The sequence below is a fragment of the Varroa destructor genome, unplaced genomic scaffold, assembly GCF_002443255.2.
Source record: "Varroa destructor unplaced genomic scaffold, Vdes_3.0 BEIS01000005.1, whole genome shotgun sequence".
NCBI lineage: Eukaryota > Metazoa > Arthropoda > Arachnida > Mesostigmata > Varroidae > Varroa > Varroa destructor.
Genome location: NW_019211458.1, coordinates 16,759,635 through 16,782,665, shown reverse-complemented (window position 1 = coordinate 16,782,665; position 23,031 = coordinate 16,759,635). Strand labels below are relative to the sequence as shown.

Below are 23,031 nucleotides of genomic sequence, written 5' to 3'. Positions count from 1 at the left end.
ACGAGCCGAGCTTAGAGAACGTGGTAGAAAATTAGACACGTGTCAAGTAAATTTATTTACCCTTCGGGACAGATCAATGTATTGTTCAAGCGATCCACTTGTCATTATTGGTACTTTTGTTTATTTAATACCGCTATCATTTGTACTACTATGTGACTGTACTAGGTATGTCTCCTGGGTTATCAATTTCTAAGGCTACGCGCTGAATATTTGATTTTTATTCTAAGGATATTTTATTCAAAAACGTGGCTGCAGCGAATAGGTAAAACTGATAGATTTACACTTAAAATACCTTATATTCTGCGGTTCGCGACAACTAACTTATGTAGAGAAGTTTTAGTTAGAAGGACACGGGGGAAAAAGTCGACGGTAAAGCTTGGTCTACGTACAAGACATTCACCAACAGAATTCAGAACAGAACAGGACGAAGTTGTGCGGGCAGTTAGGGAGGAAGCTCCGAATTCATTGGGCCTTTATCGAGCAATTGATAACTGAGATAGCACGCTCTGAAGATTGAAAAAAGGTCTGATAGGGTGAGATTAACATGCTAATAGGTAGAGGCAAGGTTTTTGAAGCTGGAAGATTCAAGGATAGCATAAACGGAGTGCCTATTTATAAATACAGTGGTACGCAAAAATAGCCAAATAGGATACTCAACTAGATACCCTTATATAACATGTCATTATTTTAGTGAGAGAACGTTATTACATTTTCGAGTAGCTTTAACATTGCTTTGAGCCTATTGCTTGTACATGCCTCAAAATGAATGAATGAATGAATGAATGAAGATGTTTTTCAATACATACGAATAATGTAAATGGGCTTGGTATCTAATTCCATGAAAACTAGATCCATTCTCTGTTTCATACTACGGCGATAGTGCGGTAGTCCCCTCTTCGGGTATCAACTGGAAATGTTCCGGGATCGAATTTGGGTGTAACTACTCTTAGATCCTTCCGAAAAGATCTAGGCGATAGGAAACGGAATCATTATGCAAGCATTTCTAGCATACGCTATGGCTCAGCTTAGAAGACGAATACTCTGTTCTAAAATAACTCGGTTCCCTTATATTTAACTACACATTCATTTCTAATCAAACGGGGCTAATTGCGTACCGGTCAATTAGTTTGTACCTCGTTAAAGATGGAAAGTGTGGTATAATCCTGGGAAAAAATACAACTAGCCAAGAAAATGAACGATAGTAAAATGAACATGCTGAAAAAAGGTTACCTGTTTTGGGATATTTTAAAAATAGTCTCTCCCCATTTCGACTGCTCGTGTGACATGAAAAACATTTCCTAAGAAAATGTATGCGATCGTACACGGTGAAACAATACAATAATACTTCTAACAAATGAGCCAATGATGAACTCTGAAACTGAATTTTGTGTTTATTCAAAGACACAATATTCAGACAAATGAGAGAAATTCAGACAAAAAGACTGTGCAAATTCAGACATCAAAACGTCTGTTTGATGTTAGATTTGTTTTGCTCTGACAAAACTGTACGAGCTGGCGATGTGGTCGTAGCCGTTATCTCGTGTGCGCCGTCATTAGAAACAACTTGTTTACTTTTGGTGATTTTGTCGCAAGAACACAGCTTTAAACGGTATCTATCCAGAGTAGCAGCTATTTTTTTTTCAGCTTCATCTGGAACTGTAACGTACAGACACTGCCAGGCTTATGGGCGATAAAAAATCTGTCGGTTTGCTTTTCTCGGACGTTACAACATTCACAGCAAGAGATCAATCCTACGTATCCAGTAATTTGTTGGATTTTTTTTACCAACTAGATACAGAACATATGTTTAATAGGAGCTAGAAATATCAACAGGACGCGTCTAGACATGGCATCCGTTTGAAGCTATGCGACATTTTCTCGATTCCTTTGTAGCCTCTAAAATTTACACACATTTAACTTATCAATAGAGGTAAAGTAGAAACATAATATGAACGTCTATTTTTCTAAACCCGAGCAGCGAGACTATTATAACAGCGAACAGATACATAATCAGCCTTCACTATAAAGTCAACCCCCGATGTCCGCCTCCGTTACCATAGTATGACGCTACACTAAAAATAGAAGAACTCGTTCTATGTTAACGATTTGTATTTCTTTTATCTTATAAATTATAGTGGCTTCTTTTATAAAGATGTAGTAATCACTAAGCAAATTTCTACCAAATGTTGCTAGTGGTTTATTATTTCAGCGCAATGTACCTGCTATAAGCACAACGTTCTTGTCGCTAATGAAAATACTAACGTTTTTAAATATTTCGTTCGTTTTTTTATGCCTATTTTAATAATTTGCCATTGATTGACACCATGGCTGCCATCACATAAGTATCTATATATATATATATATATATATATACTGTGTCGTTATAGAAAATGTAGCGCCTGCAACGTATAGCAAACTCATAATTGACCAGTTAAAAGCTAGTCGGGACAAATATGTGTGGTCCTCTATTGGCTATATAAAAAATATATATATATAATCATTTAAATTAGAGGAGACTCAAAAACATTTAATTGGTAGTTAGTTAGCTATTTTCTTAATGTCAAGCATCTGAGCTGTTCTGCTGACCGTTGTCCTCTAGTTACTACAGGCGTAGCTTCGGATTTTTCGAACAAAGGGTGTTGATGCGTATATTCGTGTTACTGTTATAATCGGCGAAGGTCGTTGTTCCTCTTCGTTTGAGCGCTCATTAGAATGGCGGAATCTTCGAGTTGGCCTAAAGCGATCTCTGCAACAAACAAAGCAGGATTGCCTGTCCGTATCTGATCTCATACGGAACATGATGCTACTGCTTATTCTATTTTGGCAAATTGCGCGACATGTTCTCACACCATATTATTCTAGAAGATCAAGATAATTAGCTTTTGCGCGGTAATATTTAAAACACGGATGAATGTTTTCCGTCAGCTTAAGCCTGGCGAGAGATATGGGCATATTACATTTGAGATACGTGTTTGGCTGAGTCGGCCAGCAAGATGCTTGTTTTCAATTGTGAATATCACATCTAGCGTCGAAATCGCATTTCAGAGTTGTTGGCGTACTCCGTGGTCGATTTCCGTCATTTTGAACGCAAGCCTTGCTTACAAAATACCAATATCGACGGCCGAATCTGACTGGTCGCATTATACATGGTCGGTGGATGTGTTGTCCATCGGCCGATTGGGTCACATGGTTTGCAACGAAGTTACGATTAAACGGGTTTGGGGGCGGTTTCATCATGTTTCGTCACATTTGCCTATTGGTAATCCTTCTAAGTAACATTATTTAGAGCAATCACGACTAAAAGTAGCAAGATTTGATTGGCGTGCAGGTTGGCGGTGTCGAGTGTACATGCATCATTGTGTATTCAGTGTTAGGTCGTACCGTTCATGGTAGGGATGATTTAGAGGCGTATGTGTTACCGTAATATGCGACGGCCGGGAAAAATTAACACAGTTTAGAGACTATTCACTGAAATAACGCTTTTTCTTCTTAATTGCATGACTGCAATTAGCAAAACAATGATGATGATGATTATAATAGTGGTAACAATCACGTCAATGGTAGCAGTGTAGTATATTTGTTTTTACATTGGTTGTATAAAAAAAGAAGTTAGGATTTTGCCAAGAAGATAGGTAGAACCTCAAACAAAGCAGTTTAAATCCACATTACGTTGAGTGATAACTCAGGCGCGACTAAATAGGGCAAGTGCGAAATAGACGATTACAAACACCAAGAAAAGCAGAGGAACAAAAAATCGGCAAAGGTAATCAATCCAATTAATGCGTATATCATTCATCATTGAGTGGACCTTTTCACTCATGAGCTCGCGCTTGTAGACGAATTGCACGGTGACAAACTCGATCAAAGCGAACACAATAAACGCTAGGGACGTTCCTGTGAAGACATCGATATACTTCGTATAATCCGTGACTGGGCTATTGACTGTGATGAAGTGGGCGAGAAATGTGGCGCCCATTAGGTCAACCATCAGAAGCGTAATCCGCACTGGTGAGCAGAAGATCCAGAATGAAAGGCACGAAATCAGTACACACATTGACAGCGGAATAAATACGCGAACGAGATACGGTAAAACCATTCGCTCCATGACAAAGTCTATGTGTATGCACGAGATGATATCGGCGCTCGTGGACGACGAACAGTTTTGTGTCTCGAATGATTTTAATCGAAAATCGCCCATTTCAAGTACATGCTTGTTTAGCATGATTGGTACACTGCTCCACTTGAGCCGAAGACGGGTTTCGGGTAGTGACCAGCTCGATATAATAAGTGGACACCGTTGTATATCTAACGGATAGTTATGTAAGTCCATAGGACAAGACAACTCAACGTTAAGACGACGCTGGAAGTAGACTTCGCCATTACGGTTCACCCGAGCGGTGTTCGATCCCTGCAATGTCCGCTGCTCCGTCACCTGTATTTCATTTTCAAAATAGATGTCCGGCACCCAAATGCCGTCGGCAGGGAAATTCACCGTCTCTAGGTGGGATTGGTGCTGCAGACGACTGTCTTCCCATTTCAGTCGTAGCAATAATTGCATCCTGTGTTTTCGATCAGCGCTGGAGTTGTACTCGAAATTTCGGATGTACACATGAACCTCAACATCGATTTGACCATCATTCGGTGGTTCTATCTCGTAGTTTTCCAGTAGCTGCTGCGCCAGGACGCTCCTTTCAGCCGACACAGACGCGCCAGCTAATAACAATAATAGAAGAATGAGAGGAGTTGCCCTCGTCGTTATCATTATCATAATTACCGCAGTCGTCGCTGTCGTCGCCAGGGAACTCAAGACAGAGTTTTCTCATAAAACTGATTGTTGTGTGGTTATGAACCGCCGCTTCACCGCGCACTCTGACAGTTCAGTGCACTGCGTATGATTTACGCGGATACCCACCTCGGTCACGTTAACTAATACACTACTTGCACCGCGACAGGCCGAAAAATAGGCTTTAGCAGACGACGTAACGTCTCTGCTCCGACCAGCAGCTGTAAATGTAGTAGCAGCAGTAAAATGCGCTTTGGGCCTAGTACAGTCTACATATTACCGCAAGCTACGAGGTAGTGTACTACCGTAGCATCTCTTCGTACTGATCGTGTACAGCGGTCACGGAAGGTTAGACATCTGAAAGGCACCCAGTTTTAGCACTTTAGCTTCCGCTATAGTACCATGCCATCGTCTCAAAGCCTGAAACGTCCTCTAGGTGCTCGATTAAAAATAACCAAAAGAGTGCAAGCAGCACCGGAGCGTTGGTGGTCACAACTGAAAGTGTAAGCGAGGTGGCAGTTGACCAGAAGTGGTGCTGCTTTCCTCATGAGGATCGCCACCGTCACCATAAGCTACTTTCACTACCAGCTACAATAGCAGGACCAGTATAAACAGCAGTAGTCTGTTCGCGCGGCGTACCCGCGCACTGATGCGTCGTGCCGTTTTCAAACCGAACAAAAAAAGGATAAAGATGAATAAGAACAGAATGGGTCAAGAGAGGATGGGCTACGCTCTTTCACCTTTCGTTGCGCTTGCTGCTCCCTCTGGTGGTCACGCTGAGAGAGACTGGCGTGAACGCGTCCTCGGCGACCGTTGCAAAAGGCGTTGAGACTAATACCGTCATAACAGCAGCCATAGAAGCGGTATGTGTAGCAGCTAAATGCCACCCAAGCAACAGTGTTATAGATGCACTCTACTGTACTTCGATTGACACGAAAGGCTAACATGATACGCACGCGTACTATAGTGTGTTGTACGTACGTTATCAATGATGCTGTAGCAGTGACAATTAAGCAACACGGGAAAAATAATAAAATATTGTTGCGCGGAATAAATCTGGTCCCATATAGGGACTGTTGGATGGTGCGGTTCTTTTAAATTGTTCTCATGACATGGGCCGGCCATTCGAAAGTGATCTGACTAGATAGAGAGAGTTATTGGCCTTAACATTTCATACATATTCGAATATACGAAAGCGTAAAAAAAAAATACTAGCTAATTAAATATGTGTTTTCTCGATCTTTCTGTATAAAGTACGCCACCTTTGTCAGCCATGAAATATATTATGCCATATTTGCAGTAATTCTGTCAACTGTTGCTAGGGCTGTCGTCGTAATCTTATTTTTTTTTTACTCATATAAGTTATATATTAGTGATACACGTGTGCTCATATCAATATAACGTAAAGATTGTTAGTTATGCTTGACATTTGTGTAGATATCAATAGCGCAAGTTTTACAGAAGCGGAGAAAACTGTGATATTTCCTCCTTTTGTAAGCAGTCGAATGATGAAAGGTCACTAACTTTCAATTCTATATTCTCGTAATCGTGGTTTCCTCGTGTGGCTGAACGTTTCGCTGCGTGACCCTAATGACAAGCGTCATCTGTTCAGCCATAAAAGTCTGTATAAATTATTTAGTTGTCGCAGAACAGTAAGTTTAGAGATCCTTTTTGGCGGCATTTTCCATGTCGGTGGAAGACGCTTCCTTGTGGGGGCCCGTTTCGTACTGAAGAAATCGCTGTAGCTTGAGAATGGCTCGATCAGGTAAAAGACTGAGGAAAGCAAAATGTACGTGATTAGATTTCTAAGTAAGTTATTACACCGTTAATTTCTAAGTTATAGTATAATTGATTTACTGGTAGGTTTACCGTGTTCTAGTCAATTAGACTCCGACAAAAACACGAACACTGGCTATGGGTTTCTATAAGGCCTTTGAGATGGTGGATGCTAAACTATATTAAAGGTACACATCAGTCAATTTTTAAAGCTTCTGGTTTGTTTATGTACAGCACGGTTAATCGTTTCAGTTGAACTCCAAATGTCTACCGTCTCATTGGGGGTATACGTTATCGATGGCTCACTTTTTTTTGTTTACTTATTCTGGCTGTCTGTTTTCACTCATTCAAACTTCATGCACGAGGAAGTGAGGAAGCGAGAGTAATAAAAATATGATAATAATAATCCACACTACGAATCAACACTTTATATTAAAAATGATATTATAGTCCTCTCATGGGGCTAAATAAATATTTGCAGCAAAGATGATAGCAATTCCATCTGGTTTCCTCTCATAGACGCGAAGGACACGCATATTGACAAAACTGGACCCCTTTTTTGAGAGGTAAGGGGTGGGTAAGCAGTGCCAGGATGCACTGAACGATCTTCTATGGTGTCACATACCTACGGTGTTTTTTCAAGTCTCTAATACCACGAAGATTTTTCATTTTGAATTCCAGTATCCACTTACTTTACCTAAATGAATGTTCGAATGTCGTTTTTCGCCACTCTAATAATGTTACCTTTACCGTTAGTTCGATGTATCACATACGCTAATGAGAATTTTCAAATATTTCCTAATTTTTTTGGGTGCAGTAATGCTTAAGGTAAGACATTAATTAAAGTAAACGAGTGGCGGTGGCGAGAATTAATACAATCCTATTTAGCTGTGTTCCTTTACACTGCTTCTTTGTAATTACGAAAACGTATAAAACAAACATGTAATTGGCTGCTAAGTTCTGACAGAATTAGAATTACCCGAGTTGAAATTTCCTTTGTATTTTAGGCGGAAGGCTTGGTGGGTAACGTGTTTGCCTGCAAATCTTAGAGGCACGTTGGGGTTTAGGTTCGAATTCGGGTATAGAGACACAGTTCGTTTCGTGTTGGGACTCAGCCGTCTGATGAAATGCCTGACGGCGATAATGGACGTAAAACTCGGAAACATAGAAAGAGACGAAGATACGGCAGTCTGGTATGGTCGTATAGACATTGTGAAAGCCTAACATTACTGTATACGCACATGGTTTATGAAAAATTCAGTGCTTAGTGTGAGTGTCCCGAGTTACGTCAACCTCATGCTTGCCCTTGTCATGTGCGTATTGCCAAAAAACTTATTACTATTATTATTTTTAGATCTACGAGTTTGTAAACGAACATAGTTAGAACAGCGGATTAAACGTTGTACTCAGACATTTTGTCAACGTACCAATTCACGAGTTTGTTAACGTAACCGACGTAAGATGGAAGAACGATCTCCTTCCGATTGGTAAGGAAGGCCTCGATTACCTTGTCAACAACGTTGTCCGGCTCGAGAATCGGAACTGCCCATGCGAAGCGAGTTAGCAGGGACTGAAACATTCCTAAATCAAAATCAGTTTTATTGTTAGGTTTTGTCAACTATGATACCCTTTAGGATCCATCTACGATTAACTGAAAAAAACAGGGCAAAGCCAAAAAATTTTAATTTTAGCATTAATTTTGTTCCGAAAAAAAACTACAGAGCAATTGCAATCGCTATGCAATTATGTTTCGACAATCGAATCGTTTCCTCTGTTTGTTTTATATTTTATTTTAGGTGGCTCTAATTGACCAATTAAAACTTAGTAGGCTGTAAATATACAGGGCCAAGTTACAGGAATCAAAACTACTCTCAATTTTACGATACACTTGGCAAGAAGTAAATGGCTGGAGAATCTTTAACATTTTCTATATTTAATGACAGTGGGCGTACGTAGGAAAGATAAATGTAAAAATATGACGGCTCAAATAATCGTAGGCAGTCCTTCTGCAGCAAAGGGTGTGTACAATATAATAGGTTACAACCAAAATCTTATTCTTACTATACTAAAAAGATAAATACAAACCTGTGTTGATCGCAACTGGACATACTGTGGTAAGATGAATTTTTTCACTATAGCCCTGTACGTACAATTCTTCTTCCAACGCTGTCATTAAACCACGAACGGCAAATTTCGAGGCGCTAAGTTGATCGAACATGGCAGAGACGCAAGCGCTACTTATTAAAACTATAATTTTACTGGACAGATATCGCTATTAGCGAAAAAGTAAAACGCTAAAATATGTTCGCATCATAATTATGCAGTATTTCGTTGTGCGTCTTTAATGTATAACAAATTCCCTCGATGAAGCCCATGTTCTTGTTCATTCATATCGATTCGTATATTGCTATCACTCCACTAGAAAGATGAGTGACCTGTCATGCTAATACAGAAAATAACCGAGCATGTCACAATTGCGAACGTAATAAATATTCCATAAACATAGACGAAACCGTTTTCAAATGATAGCCATGTAAATTTCACTCGAGATGTATAGTGGTCCCGTCACGTATCAGTGTATTTATTGAACGGTTCACCAATGCGTACCAATAGTCTGTAAGGTACGCTGTTCCAAGAACTCCTGCAATGGAGGACATCGCAACGATATGGCCCTCTCCTCGTTCTTTCATTGCAGGCAGGAACTCCCTGATCGTCTGAAATTAAAATTTCATATAATTAACTGGGACAACGAAGCAGTCAATAGGCTGATATCGTTTGTTTTTATGATAATTCTTAATTGTCCTTTTTCTTTATCTCAATTATTCACTAAACGTCCGCTGATGTGACAGCCATATAAAACGTAGCTTTTTTTTTTTAGTGAACTCTACTTAGCTAGCAACCAGCCCGACCGTATAGTGGCGCCTTATTGTAAGCGATCTCGAGCTTTGAAAATCGACAAATCGGTTACGATTTGAACTAACCCATTTCCAAACCAGATGGTGTTGAGGACTTTCGAGAACATCAGTGCCATATACCCGTTAAGCTATGAATGTTCACTACGTGGTTGACTGTCTTATATCAGATGACTGGACGGTTTTCAACTTCGTGACCGTTGGGCTCTTTAAAATTTTTGATGCTGTATGTGTAGCAGGTTAGAACAGCGTTCAAGGAGGCTTTAGCAGCCTCCACAATACGATTAAAGAATCGTCACATTTAGCCTTGCTTCGGTCGACGCCTAATTAACATTTGCGTAACCTTAGGGCACGTTGTAGCCTCTGCACTCACTTAAGTTATTTCTGAAAGGTGGGCATTAACTGCGGCACGAGTTTCCGGCATTTCAAGATTTCAAAGACGCGGTACAGGTGGAGCTTGTGTCGTCGACCTGCACACCGTATGCTACAATTCTAGTATATACTCACTGGCCGAGATGCAGTTCCTCCACCCCCCAAATGTTGCATAAGGTGGACCGACGTGTGACATGAGTGAGACACGCATCAGCGTATGCCACCGTGCGAAAGTTTTGCCAAAGCCGCCAGCTCCGACTCACTCCGGAACGAACAGCTACAACAGGTACTATTTACTCTGTTCCGTTGGACAGCTCTAGTTGACGCTTGTCTTCGGAAAAACCTTTGCCAGTTCAATGCCTTGCTGTGCGTGATACTAAAGAGAAACAAACCCTTCGACTGACTCGCGAAAAGCTTTATTCTAGCTCCTCAATTACCTAACCTAACAAAAACTGAAGTTCTTCAGAACTGCATCGAAGGAATCACACACTTTTTGAACCAAGCGCACCGCGCGTTCGCAGCTTGCTCGATGTTATATGACTATACGATTTACGGCATATATTTCGTAAATCACGGTAGTGAATCCATGCTTCGCATTATGCATCGAACGGAGTGCCACTGATTGAAGGCACTTAGCAGCGAAGCGGCTTTACGATAACTGCACGAAGCCTGCCTATTTAGCACGCGTCCGTGGATTTCATCCTTAATTCAGAAACAAATTTGTTAACCAGTTGTATGAAACGCAGACAATTTAAGCCACCGGACGATTTCTATAAGTTAAAGATCGGCACAAGGACAAGGTGAATGAAATAGATCCAGTGTTTTACCAAACGCGATCCGAGCAATTCTGACTGAACGTTAATCGACGGACGGGCGAACAGATGCAACGTCGCTAAGTGGTTTTCGAATCTGAGCACGTCATTGTCCAAACACCTACAATCTAGGAGATAACGATTTCTGTGCATGTTGTGAAAGGCCACGCATTTCAGCTTATGTGGCCTATTGCCCATCTATGGCTTTTCTTAACACTTAGCATACGTATGATTATCGCCTCCATCACTGCTTACACTCATGATTTCATTAAGTTTTAATCATATCACGTGATATCTATTTGGCCAAAACATAAGAACTTTGTTCAGAAAACACTATTGGCATTGCAAATATATTGATTCAACGTATGGGCCTGCTGGAAGATTGTGAGCCTGTGAGTTGGACACATGAACAACGCATCCTGACGTATCAGCTGTCACGTACTCCGAGCAGTTTATATACCGTCGTATTCAAGTACGTTTTAGCTATCGTGTAATGCGTGAAAATAATAAGGAATATTGAGTTTTTGTTTGCACGACAGAACTATCGATAGGACTCACATCGAATTATTTAACGGTTTTTTTTTCTCTCCATCCATGATTTTCTTTGCTTGGATGAAGTTTATACTTTTTTTTTTGTTTATTAATTATTGTTCTATGTATATTATTACATGTGTATTCCTTTTTATCTACTTTATGTGTTCAAGTTCGCAACAAATATCGTATTTTGCTAATCAAATTAGATTTCGTTATGAATGAATTGTTCACGGCACCTTCATAGAGCACTTTAGTCCGTCGGGGGGTTCATGGACGGACAGTGTGACCCGTTTATGACTGTCACCATTAGGTCTATTTCCTCTATTGTAAAACTGTTCCTTTGTTGTCTAGTGACTCACCCACATATGTGAGAGGATGTTGACCTCGAAGTTCCTACGAATACTGGCTGATGGGATTTCGAGAAGCTCCTGACAGTTGACGATAGCTGCGTTATTGATAAGTATATCAATGGGGCCCACCTAAAGGATTAGTCAGAGACGATAATTAGACCTAGCAATTATGAATTGCAGCTCTGTGCCATGTTCTAACAATAAGCCGAAATGTGCTGGTTCCTTTGCGACGTAAAAGTAGTTCATACGTTGCTGTCTCTCCGTATTAGGTATTATGGATTAAAGAAACACATCACTTTGAACAAAGTACGAGTTTCTCAAAGTTCCTATGCACGAACCTCAATAAGTCTGAAGTTAATGAGTGCGAAAGAGTAGATGAAAGTAATATCTATGGTATGATTTTGCAGTGTCGGTCCAGATTAAATGTTCGATGTTGTACCTGACCGACGATTAATTTAGAAACATTGTCTTGCGCTACGAAAATATCAATACATTCGGAAAAATACAAAGTAGCGAAATTGGCAGTGTCAAATTGATATAATCAATGCATACTATATCAGTTAACAGAGCTCTTTCATGGGAAAGTGCATGTACAACTATAGGAATTCGAGAGTCATAGGTATTTTTACACTTTAATATCGTGCGACAATGCACTTGATAAAAAGCAAACCCCGTTTTTTTTTTTTTTTTTTTTGTTGTTATTATTACATCAGTATACATGGCTAGTAACACTTCAGTTGTTCCTAGTCGAGTTCCTATCTGGTTTTCCTCATAGCTTTCTGGCTCCGAAGTATTTCGTATACTGCTATGGGAAGCCATTCGGTACGCGTGCGATATCAGATTCATATGCGCAGCTTCAATGAAGTGATAGTTTAAATACAATCGTGCATCACAATCATCTTGTTTCAATCATGTTATCTAGACACTTCGGTAAGTAAGTAAAGTAGTTAATAAGAAGTTAGTGGCTTACGAGTCTTACAATCTTGCAAGCTTTTAAACAAACCTATTCAGGTTAACAAATGTTTCATGTGCACTGGGTACCTTCTAGAGAGACAAACCTCACGTCGAATACGTTGATGTATCTCTTTAATCTGTTCCTCATTGGAAACGTCACACTGGTATGCCCACGCCTGTTGCCCTTTTGCTCGAACCTCATCGGCGACTGCTTCATTCGTGTCCTTTGAGGATAATGATCAAAATAGTTAACTAGCTTTAAAGAAAGACTTGCTTTCAGTCGATTATACAGCATCTTCCCTTAAACGCATATTGCTAAACACTAATTACCTTAATAATAATAACTTTATTGAATAGAGAAAAGTGAAGTGGGGCGAAGGGACAAAACCCAAAATGTGGTCTTGGGAGTTAGTAACCAGCACTATCTATTTACTACGGCTATTATATAGTTATCAAAGTTCGCCGTGCAGTTCGCTATGATCACTTCCGTCGAGGCATAAGGCTATCGGATACTATCGCACCTTGTTGATGTCAATGAGGACACAACGTGCTCCCAGATCACCGAGTCGATGAGCGATCAGCCGCCCCACACCGTGACCGGCTCCAGTTAAGAGGACCACTTTATCGGCCACATTTTTGCGAGGTCGTGGCACTATTAGGAAGATGAACTCCCGTAGGCATATGAAAATTATTGATACAAGAACACCTAGAAAGTCGGCAATTATGTGCGCGACACTTTCTTCAGCCATGATGTCTACGGATGCGTGCGATATTCTCCTATAGAATGAAATTCGAATTTATTGGTTTACTGCTGTATACAAGATAATCTGATCTGAGTGGTAACGGTCTGGTCCTACAATTAGGCATGGATATGTCAGTATATTGCATATATTTAGTATGTGAGAATAACAGAACATCTTTAAAAAGTGATGATTACTCAAAAATATTAGAGACTAATTGCAGTAATTGTTGAAACCAAAACTGTGCGAACTTTTTATACATATATAAACTGTATTCCTTGAAGTTTTCCATAGGCTAATTCAACACAACCAAAGCTTATCGTTAATGTAGCAATATCTCAGACAAGCCCGCGGCATTTCAATTATGAAACTACATTTTAATCATGGAGTCGGTAAACGTCAGAAGAATTGTCTTTTGAATTTGTTGTTTACGTCTCTCTTCGTTTGATCGGCTTTCTCTCAAGGGGAAGCCCCAGGTCGTACTTTTGTAAACAAGAACAAATAGAGAACAGACAAAAAAAACTAGTCAGGAGTTCTGCCGTGGATGATTTAACACTCCTCTACAATTAACTTGTTGTAATTTTTTACTTCACAACCGGATAGCTTGACGCCAGCGGTCATGCCGTTCAAACGGTGAAAACCTAGCCTGGTGCTCAATGTAAGGAGAATCCTGACGCTAATCGATAGATTCCGATGAGTTGAATAAACATGTAATATATCTTTCTATACTTGAGATGGGTATTTCAGCATTAAGGTAGTAGACATGAAAGGTTTGTCTCATTATTCACGTGACAATGAGGTCAAGGTTCTCTATGAGCTACTTTTGAATAGTTTTTTTAGTGGACTTTTGGTAAGTGTTAATTGGAAAGTTGTGGCGCAAATATCGGTGTATCCTTTTTTAAATTCAGCGAAAAAGTGTCGAAGAGATGTATGTAAACGACAATTACCAGAAAGAAAATAAAACAAGATAAAAAAAAAATCTTCAAATCTTACTGAGAGGAAAAAGCCAGTGCATGAATCCAGACATCTTTAATCATCATTAAGGGTTTATTGTATTATATTTTATATGGTGACGAAAAAAGGTCATGTAAATTGTCCTTAATTGTTAATGACGATCTATGATGACCTAATGAGCGAAATCAATAAATTAATTAATTTCGTCAAACCCAACATCTATTAGCAGTCTACCGAAAGCCGGCTCGATGTACGCGCGTCTTTTATAGATCGGGCAATAGCTGATATATTCGATAGCACAGACCAGTTAAAGCATATTAAACAGCAATAGTATTTATTCAATGGAAAATGTAACCACTTATTACAAAAAAAAGTCGTGGTGACATCCCAAATACCTCAATTAAAACATACTAACTAATGCAACAGATGTATATACTCATCTTCATTCTATTTGTGTATTTACATGAATTACGTGAAAATATATACGATAAATTAACACTGGGTTTTAGAGAAAACTATAAATCCGCTCAGCCAAATGTGAACATTGCACCAAACGAAAAACATTGTATGGACCAAGTTCTAATGAAGTGAAATGGAATAATTATAGTCATTAAATATTAAAACGTTACCTGAATTATTATCTGACCGAACTGGTCGTTTGTTTGCGCCGTACTCAGCTTGCTTAAAATATTTCAAACGAATGATGCAGTCAAGATATCCTTTCACCGGCCACCGTTCTTCGAGCCAATAACAACGTTCTTCAGCGAACGAAAAATCGTTCCCTCCGATCTTCCCGTTCGCAGCGCTTTGCAGTGTAGCCACTACTCACTGTTCACTGAAGACTCTGACGTAGCGGCAATCTGAAGCGCTGAACAGCTGAAACTAAAATGAAAAAGCCTCTTTCAAGTGAAATACCCAAACACCGCTGCCGTGATTCAGTTCTGCGCATACGCAACCCCCGATAACTCGCTGTCAATGCTGACAGCGACACTCACGATAGCACACGGACACGAGTAGCAACGGCGACGACGATGACGATGGCCGTATCACAGCAACTCGTGCCTCCTCACCACGTCACAGGCCAACCGTAAACAGGCGACCGCACACCGGAGACAGGCCGCTCGCCCAGCTTGTTCTACTCTGTGTATTCAATGGCCAAACGCGACTTCGACCCGACTGCGGCTCTTTATTGCGTTACGACTACGTCGCTGTGCGGCCAGGCGTCCTGTGATAATAATATCGGGGACGTCCAGTTAGCACTGATTGCTATTATATGTTTAGTTTTGGTAGAGTGGAGCAAAACAAACTAGGGAAATCTTAAGTCACTCTATTAACTAACTAGCTGGAAGTGGTTTTCTGAATAACCTCACCCAGTTCGTCGGGCTATACCTAAGGTAAATTTGACGGTAGAATCTGGTATTAACTGCGAGTATAAAAGAGACGAACATCCCGGAAAAGAGGTGAGGACATATGTCAGCAGCATCTCGAAGGATGGCGACGGCGAGAAGGAAGTATCATAATAGGCAGCAGGACTGATTAACTGCTGACAATTTCGCATTTAATAAGACCAAAATTCTCTTTTCTAACGTTAGTAGTTGTATAACTGCTTAAACACTGAAAAAAAAGTACTCCAATATACACCCAGAAAATGATCGTAATTAGTACGATAGAGAAGGGGAGCTCTTCTACGATATGCGAAGTAACAATTCCTCATAACTTCATAAACCAACATATGGTTATATAATTCGTTATTGAAGTTGCTCCTTGGTAAGTAACCTAAGTTAGCTTTATTGCGTAGCGCAATTATTATATAAAAAATAATAAATATCTCTTAGAACAAACGAATGGTTAACGTCAAGTTGATTCATTTAGAAAGCTGTTTTGTTTAATCTGCTCATCGGAGGAAATGGGCGTGGAACACGTTTATACATTCGAGGGTACTATATATAGCTAGGCTAGCTCCAGACTCGACAGAGGTTAGGGTCTTCATCGTGTTGGATATTAAGGATATGTCGAGTTTTTTGCCTAGTGCTACACTTTGACAAAGGAGGTTGACCAGAAGGTGTTCTTTCGTCGAAATTCGCTAATTTTATTTTTGCGTATATATATGAGGCGCCTTTTAGTATAGATATTAAGAAACGTATAATCGTTTTAGCTGTTGTACAGGTTACGTTAGATATCGGGCTTCTCATGTTAATTTAATCAGAATGATACAAGTGGCACGTTTTGTTTCTTTGTGTTATATCAGAATTTTGCGTATTACTCATTTCAACAATACTGACTAATGAACACGAAAGAGAATCATTAAACAATACAGGAAAACAGAAACCCCCAAGCGGATTTGCTAAAAATGGATTAAGGTTTTTAGGACTACGTCGTCGTCGAGGCAAACAATCCGCTCAATACCCGACAAGTTTTCAGCCATCGGATATATCTGCGACCAATGAAAAGAAAGACGGCTACCCACCATAAAACAAATGTTGAAAACTCAAGCATTTTCTGAAAGTTCCAACATAGGCGTGTGCAGAACTTACCTAAGGCTCGATGTCTTCCAGAAATCCTAACAATGTATAATCGAAAGCTAGTTTTGAAAGTGTACCCGCTTCTCAGAGGATGTTCCGAATTAATTTCGCGAAATTGACGCGATCTGATCAACCTGGTGCCAAATTTTCAAGTGACATAAATCGATATAGCTTATGTCCATTATCTAACGCAACAGCTCTACTTAACGCCAGCATAGGAGACAAATAGATCTAGAATCAGTGCAGGCTATTTCGTGATAGACTACACATGTTCTTCATACACTGCTTACATAATCTGCATCTGCATCTGTGTATGCTACGACGCATCGCTTTAAAACGATAATATGGTAGTAGTGTCCTTTTTTCAACAGGACAGGGCCCCTAATTGTGCGTAGTCTCTTGGACAAAGCGTTGTGAAACAGATCGGAGCTCCAATAGAGAGGATCAGTTGATTTCGAACTAATGGACTTCTTCCGGATTACCGTTAAGCATAAGGCTTTCTCGCGGAACCCGTTGCCCATCGGCGACAGCAAAGATGTCAGGAAACTGACAAGAACCAAAAGTCTCGCGCAGACATTTATCTAAGCCTGGAAAACACACTGCAATAATGTAGAACTAACGGAGATCATTAGGCTTACGTAAATTGTGTAGTAATGAATAATGCGCTAACTGAAGGACAATAATCACTAACGGATTATAATATAGTATTATATAAGAATGGTGATAAAGTACCCTCTAGAACAAATGTGTTGCATAGCCAGAACCGCTATAGTTTTCAAGTGCCTTTGTCCCTATCGTAAATACATATTTACATAGCCCACTCGCAATTTTTCAGGTTATATCAGTCGATAGTAATTAGCTAACCCATTGTGACCAGAGGTAAAATTTCTCGTTTTGTTAACTGCAGCAGAAGTGACGCTATAACCGACAGCGGTACAACCAGGACAATGCCTTAGCAAATAAATAGAAAAGATTACATTACAAATATATACAAGCAAAGCTGTTACAAGCGAACCAGGCAGCTTTGAAGTTTGATAACTATTTATCGACTCGCCGCTAGCAGACGCAATTTGGCCGGTAAATACTTTTATCTTCTAGAAGATTATAAGTGAAAAGCGGATGAACTCGCTCCAGGAGAAATGAATTCAGAAATAAAAACGATTTCCTCGAACGTCACGGTGCTCCGAAAATGAGTCGAAGATGAGCGAAGACAGTACGATGTCTCGAATGTATTTGAGAGGTTGGAGGCAGTAGAGATCAGATACAATTAGCGCTGAAAGAAGAGATGTAAAAACTGAACAATGTAACAATACAAAAAGGGCATTTTGGACTTAACCTAAATAAATGCCTAGCCTATTTAAGTCTTCGCCTAGGTGTCAACATTGATGCACCTCGGTGATGAACTGCATTGAATGATGGCCCCCATCAAAATTGATCGCAACGCTTGCTATGTCGATTGAGCACAAAAGCTTTAGGAAGGATCCATTTCGTTTCTAAATGCCTATTGAAAGACCAAGTGTATCATAGCGATAATAGCAGAAACGAATAAGCAAAGAGATACAGAAGTTGGCAGAAAATTTTAGACAGAATGGCACCAAGCGATCTTGCGAAATAGGATTTTATTGCTAAATGAGGCAATAAGTGCATTGTAGATAGTTGAATATACAATAGTACAAAAAGGATCTCTCTCAGAAAATTATACGTTTTCTTGTCGTTTATACATGTCGTTGGTCCACCTACTTATATTGGCTAACGCTTGCGTGGTAAAACGCTTACAATATTTCTCTACGAGTAGGCTTGTTCGTATGCAGGACGCGTCAGTTATATAATAAAGACTTAAATGTATGTTAACTTAGGTTTACTTCGTTGCTATATCTCATGACAACTGAATAAAGTCCTTTGGTGGCTTGATAATACCGTAAATAACAATGATGATTAAACAGACATTTAATTCGACATTATACAGTCCACACAAATTTGTCATACCTATACTCGATAACAGTTCGACCATTTTGCCATCCTATTAATTCGTAAGATAAACATTTTTGAAATAAACGATGTTCCCAGTTAAGGCTATTTTTTGCTGCATTGCCTATGGAAGTGTTCTTCGCGCGATATCAAGTTCTACGAAAGGAAAATTGCAATGGCTGACCCACGAGGTCCGTTAAAATTGTCCGTAGCGCTTTCTCAGCCAGTAAAAATGTGTTACTGATTATGAATAATCTTATGCTACTTACTATCTTTGCGACAATACATGCGTAGTTAAATTCAGTTTTGCATTCCCTTTAGAATAAATTAATTATACTACAATGATCTTCTTCCAAACTATTTTAGCCTCGATTAAACGCTGGTTTCTTCTTCTTCATTCTCGTTCTCAGAAATTTTGCTTGTGAAAATGGGAAATATCTATATTCAGCACCTAACAGTATCCTGAGCGATGGCTATGAAATATCCATTTAAAGGGATGACAATTTATTTTACGTACGTCAAACCGTTATTCATTATCAGTGCCTGGCAGTTTATCAAAATTATAGCTAGGACATTACCTGGTAAAAATTCCGTAACTTGGTTCTTTATATATATATATATATATACATATCTAATCCACAGATATTTAGTATTACTGTTAGAGCGGCTAGATTTAATTGCTCCGTTTCAAAGACCGTTACCGTTCATAGTTAACCAAGTCATATTAATCAATGCAAGCAGGGTACCTGTACGGCCATTGTTATTTTTATTCTAAATGCCTTCCACCTGTAAATCTATCCCAACCGATTCTCAGTTATGTTTAGACGCTGTCCTATTAAACGCTGCTCTATTTTTGTCCTCGTTAACAATCGTTTACGCATAATGGAAGAGGACATTGCAATGGGCGCAGCAGCTTCTAAAGATGCTTTTGATCAAGTGTATCCTACAACGAAACGTAAGAGGATTTCGTATCCAGGGCAACAATCTATAGTGTAGTAGGCGATTAAAGTCAGTCTATAATAGCCATAACAGAATAGAAAACGATAGTCTATCATTATGTGTTATTCATTCAATTGTTTCTTTAACATTTACGATTGACGTGATGATATTCTTGACAGTGAGTGCGCATGCCTTGTTTTTAGGACGTGTTCTGTCAGCAAACCTTGATGCACCCACCGCTGTGGGCGCAGCGCGAATTAGGCGACAGTTATAATTAGACCATTCAGCTTTACTGAGCTCGAACGAGGCGCTCGTGCACCGCTTTATAGATTTACAAGAATACACACAGGATTAACAAGTAGCTGAGTGACAACTTTGGCGTCGGCTCTGGCGGGCTGCGACATCTGACAGGCAAAGAAGAAAATAGACTAAGGGGGCAATGCGATTTTATATACGAACAAGTGGAGTACGTTTAGGATTCTGCATGGCGACACTGTGCTTGATTCAATACTTTGAAGCTCTTCTGTCTAGTTAAGAACGACCAGAACATCAGATGAAACCTATCGTAAAAACCCGAACCGCACACACTGATGTCCCAAATCCTTTTTACCGTTTTATTTTTCTTAGTTTACATGTCGCAATGGCTACAGATAAGTTCCTACTTCATTGTACGTGGACATATTTTCCTTATTTAGATGAATTGGTTAGATCAAATAAAGATACAATACCATTCAAGGCGAAAAATACAATTTGTATTTTATGTAAGTCAATTAGTTTCTCTCATTTGCTTCCCTTGTATGTAGGACAGCAACGTACCCGTATCGAGTTGGGACAAGGCAACGTTCAGTGCTTCGTACTGAACGGACGTATTTCAATTGCGAATTTTAAGACAAAGCTCTACAAGGGTGGCTATTTGGATTGTACCGGAAAAGGACGTCGCCGTGTTATCGAAACTACGTAGAAAGACCGGTTATAAGTGATATATATCCCTAGAAAGTAATTCTGAAATTGCGTGCAAATCTTGATGAACGTGTACCTTGAATAAAGCGTGCAGTAACGTAGCTGAAACTCCCTAATTATTTTAGATGGAAGTTCGTTCCTAACTTCGACCCACCGTGTCGTTGTGTTACATGCTATAAATTGGTATCTGGTATCGCAGGCATTGTAGCCTATCAGAAAGTAAAGGCCCTGAAAGGTTTTAGTGCTTACAACAAATGGGAACCGTAATAAATATTACCATCACTGTCGTCGTCATTTAATAAGGTACACTTTCTCAAAATCATAGAGCACAGACCCGAAGACCCACCCAAGCACTGGATCTTACTATTCGCTGACCCAGACATTAAATGTTTTTCTAGGTGTCAGCCCAAAACACTGAGATGGTGAAGCGGACGAAACGGCGATGGCCCACAGAGCCTCACTAGAATTTCGTTGTATTTCAGTAGGGCATTTACATTTTTTCCAACATTTACATTACATTTTCACCAACATTACTGCGAGCTTACGTAAGTCATAATATGTTTCCACGTCAGCCAGATCACGGTCACACCCATGGGCTTCATACACAGAAGGCAATACTGCAGAATTGTTCTGTAACAGCTAGCAACAATCAAAAAAACGTCCGACGTTCTTAAAATTCTCAGTAAATCAAAGCGAAGCATTTACATAGATGATAAAGATAGATAGCCCTGACCCTTGCATCTCCAATGCTAGAAATCGAATTAGGAACGTTGGACGGAGGAGTAAACAATTATGGCGGAAAACTCCGAAGTGTTCACTGATCATTACGTACGTAGCTTAGTTGCATGAATCTAAATAACAAGAAAAACTGAGCTGAAAAATATCTATATGGGAGCTTTTGAAAGAAACCGGTGTATCGAGATTGATACTTAACGTAAATTTCGATAAGGTTAGCGTAGAAGTTAGTTAGCACAGGATGATTTGGCTGTTCGTGACTTTATACGAACGGTAAAACAGTAAATAGGTATCTGCATATATTTTCCATTTCTATTTCAATAGCATAAGGTTTAACCAAGACATTAGCTAACGAACCTTTTAATTTGTGATTTTATTTCTAGGATTAAGTACTACTCATTGAGTTTCTATAATTTCGGTCAGCTTTGAAAATGAGACATGGAATCTCAGGCTTAGATACTGGGTAAGAGAGATGTCATTTTTTTTCGCGCTCGCAAGATTTCGCCTTACCGAGCGAACTATATATAAATGAAGCAGCAGATACCTGCAATTAGAATTTTCGGATGAAGCACGTCTGCATCGCGATGTTGCCACTTGCGTATTGGAAAAACCGGTCTGAGTACGCGTTTAAATACGAATTTGTGGTCAGCAGCTGCGGTAAAGCACTATGTAAGGTTTCGCTAAGGAGTAGAGATGGCCCATTGTCTCCTATATAGTCAAATTAACTCCTCGTATTATACATTACGTCTGACAATTTACGTTATGGTGCAATACATTTCGTCAACAATACTAAAAGTAATAAATGGACGGGTTAAAGTATATATTCTACTAGCATATGCTATTTATCAGTAATGAATAGATCTTGCCACTGCTCTCAGTTGCCATCTCTTGATAGAAGCTGAGTTATACCTCTTGATGACATAATATCAGCGTATTCCAACGGCAATAGGTAGCTCTTGTGGCAAGTATGGACGTTACGACTTCAACAGGTTTCGTCTGGACGCATCCTTGTTCACTTCGTTAAGTCATATTCCGCTCGCGTACTTCCTGTGCTTACTTGCGTTTTCCCAAAAACGGGAAATTTAGTGGATTACAGGTAACACCTACACAGTCGGATGCACTGACATGAAAGTAAATAGGGGAAGATATTGCCACTGCGATAAATGGAGAGAAATGAACACAAGGTGGGTGGCTAAAAGTTGATGTAGTAACTTATGCGATGCGATATATTATTTGTAAATTTACGCAAGAACATGCACACCGAACCAATCGCTCTCGTCAAATCGCTACCTCTCAAGCTTATTCTCGCCGTTCGATTGCCTGCCTAGCTCCGGTTTTTGTTTTTCATGGTTCGCACTGGTAGGAGGAGGATGCGGGGTCTCTCTCCTTGGCAGCAAAACGCTGAAGTGAGTAAGACCTCATAGCGCCGCTTGTCCTTTTCGTCAAAGGTTAGCGGATTTGCCAGACAGTAACAGATAGCAGCAGGTCGTAGCTCTGCGTGCGAACTCAGCGTTCGATTGACAAAGTGAGCTGACTCACTAAACCTCTGTCTCGCACCCGGAACTCAATAGCGAAGTGGTGCATGAAATGCCATGACGATGCGGTACCAGCAGCGCCACGAACATACGGACCGTGTCACTGACAGTGGCTTGTGAAGAAGGGTCGACGGGAGGAAGGAAAGCTCAACGATGTTTAGCTGGTCTACCGGTAGAACAAAACT

General features: G+C 39.9%; 3 protein-coding genes across 6 annotated transcripts in view; 1 reads left to right on the top strand and 2 right to left on the bottom strand.

The window, feature by feature from the left end:
- Positions 1–1,366: 1,366 nt before the first annotated feature.
- On the bottom strand, positions 1,367–5,896 carry LOC111250939 (glutamate-gated chloride channel-like). Its single transcript, XM_022806945.2, has one exon. The coding sequence runs from the start codon at positions 4,766–4,768 to the stop codon at positions 3,683–3,685; it is 1,086 nt and encodes a 361-aa protein (XP_022662680.1). The 5' UTR covers positions 4,769–5,896; the 3' UTR covers positions 1,367–3,682.
- Positions 5,897–6,046: 150 nt separating this feature from the next.
- On the bottom strand, positions 6,047–22,764 carry LOC111250940 (estradiol 17-beta-dehydrogenase 11-like). 4 transcript variants are annotated; one of them, XM_022806946.2, is made up of 10 exons: positions 22,602–22,764; positions 22,221–22,431; positions 14,817–15,412; positions 13,015–13,270; positions 12,598–12,717; positions 11,549–11,668; positions 9,167–9,273; positions 8,645–8,760; positions 7,987–8,140; positions 6,047–6,556 (listed from the first exon to the last, which is right to left on the bottom strand). In XM_022806946.2, the coding sequence occupies exons 4-10, from the start codon at positions 13,240–13,242 to the stop codon at positions 6,442–6,444; spliced, it is 960 nt and encodes a 319-aa protein (XP_022662681.1). In that variant the 5' UTR covers positions 13,243–13,270; positions 14,817–15,412; positions 22,221–22,431; positions 22,602–22,764; the 3' UTR covers positions 6,047–6,441. The 4 variants fall into 4 exon arrangements, with proteins under 4 accessions (XP_022662681.1, XP_022662682.1, XP_022662684.1 ...); XM_022806947.2 differs by having other exon boundaries at positions 22,221–22,414; positions 22,602–22,751; XM_022806949.2 differs by lacking the exon at positions 22,602–22,764 and having other exon boundaries at positions 14,817–15,069; positions 15,183–15,412; positions 22,221–22,394.
- MnM (myomesin and myosin binding protein) overlaps positions 10,171–23,031 on the top strand; it is a 59,033-nt gene continuing 46,172 nt past the window's right edge. The window contains exon 1 of the mRNA XM_086991029.1: positions 10,171–11,127. The gene's annotated coding sequence lies outside the window, so the exon portion shown is untranslated. The remainder of the gene's footprint in view (positions 11,128–23,031) is intronic.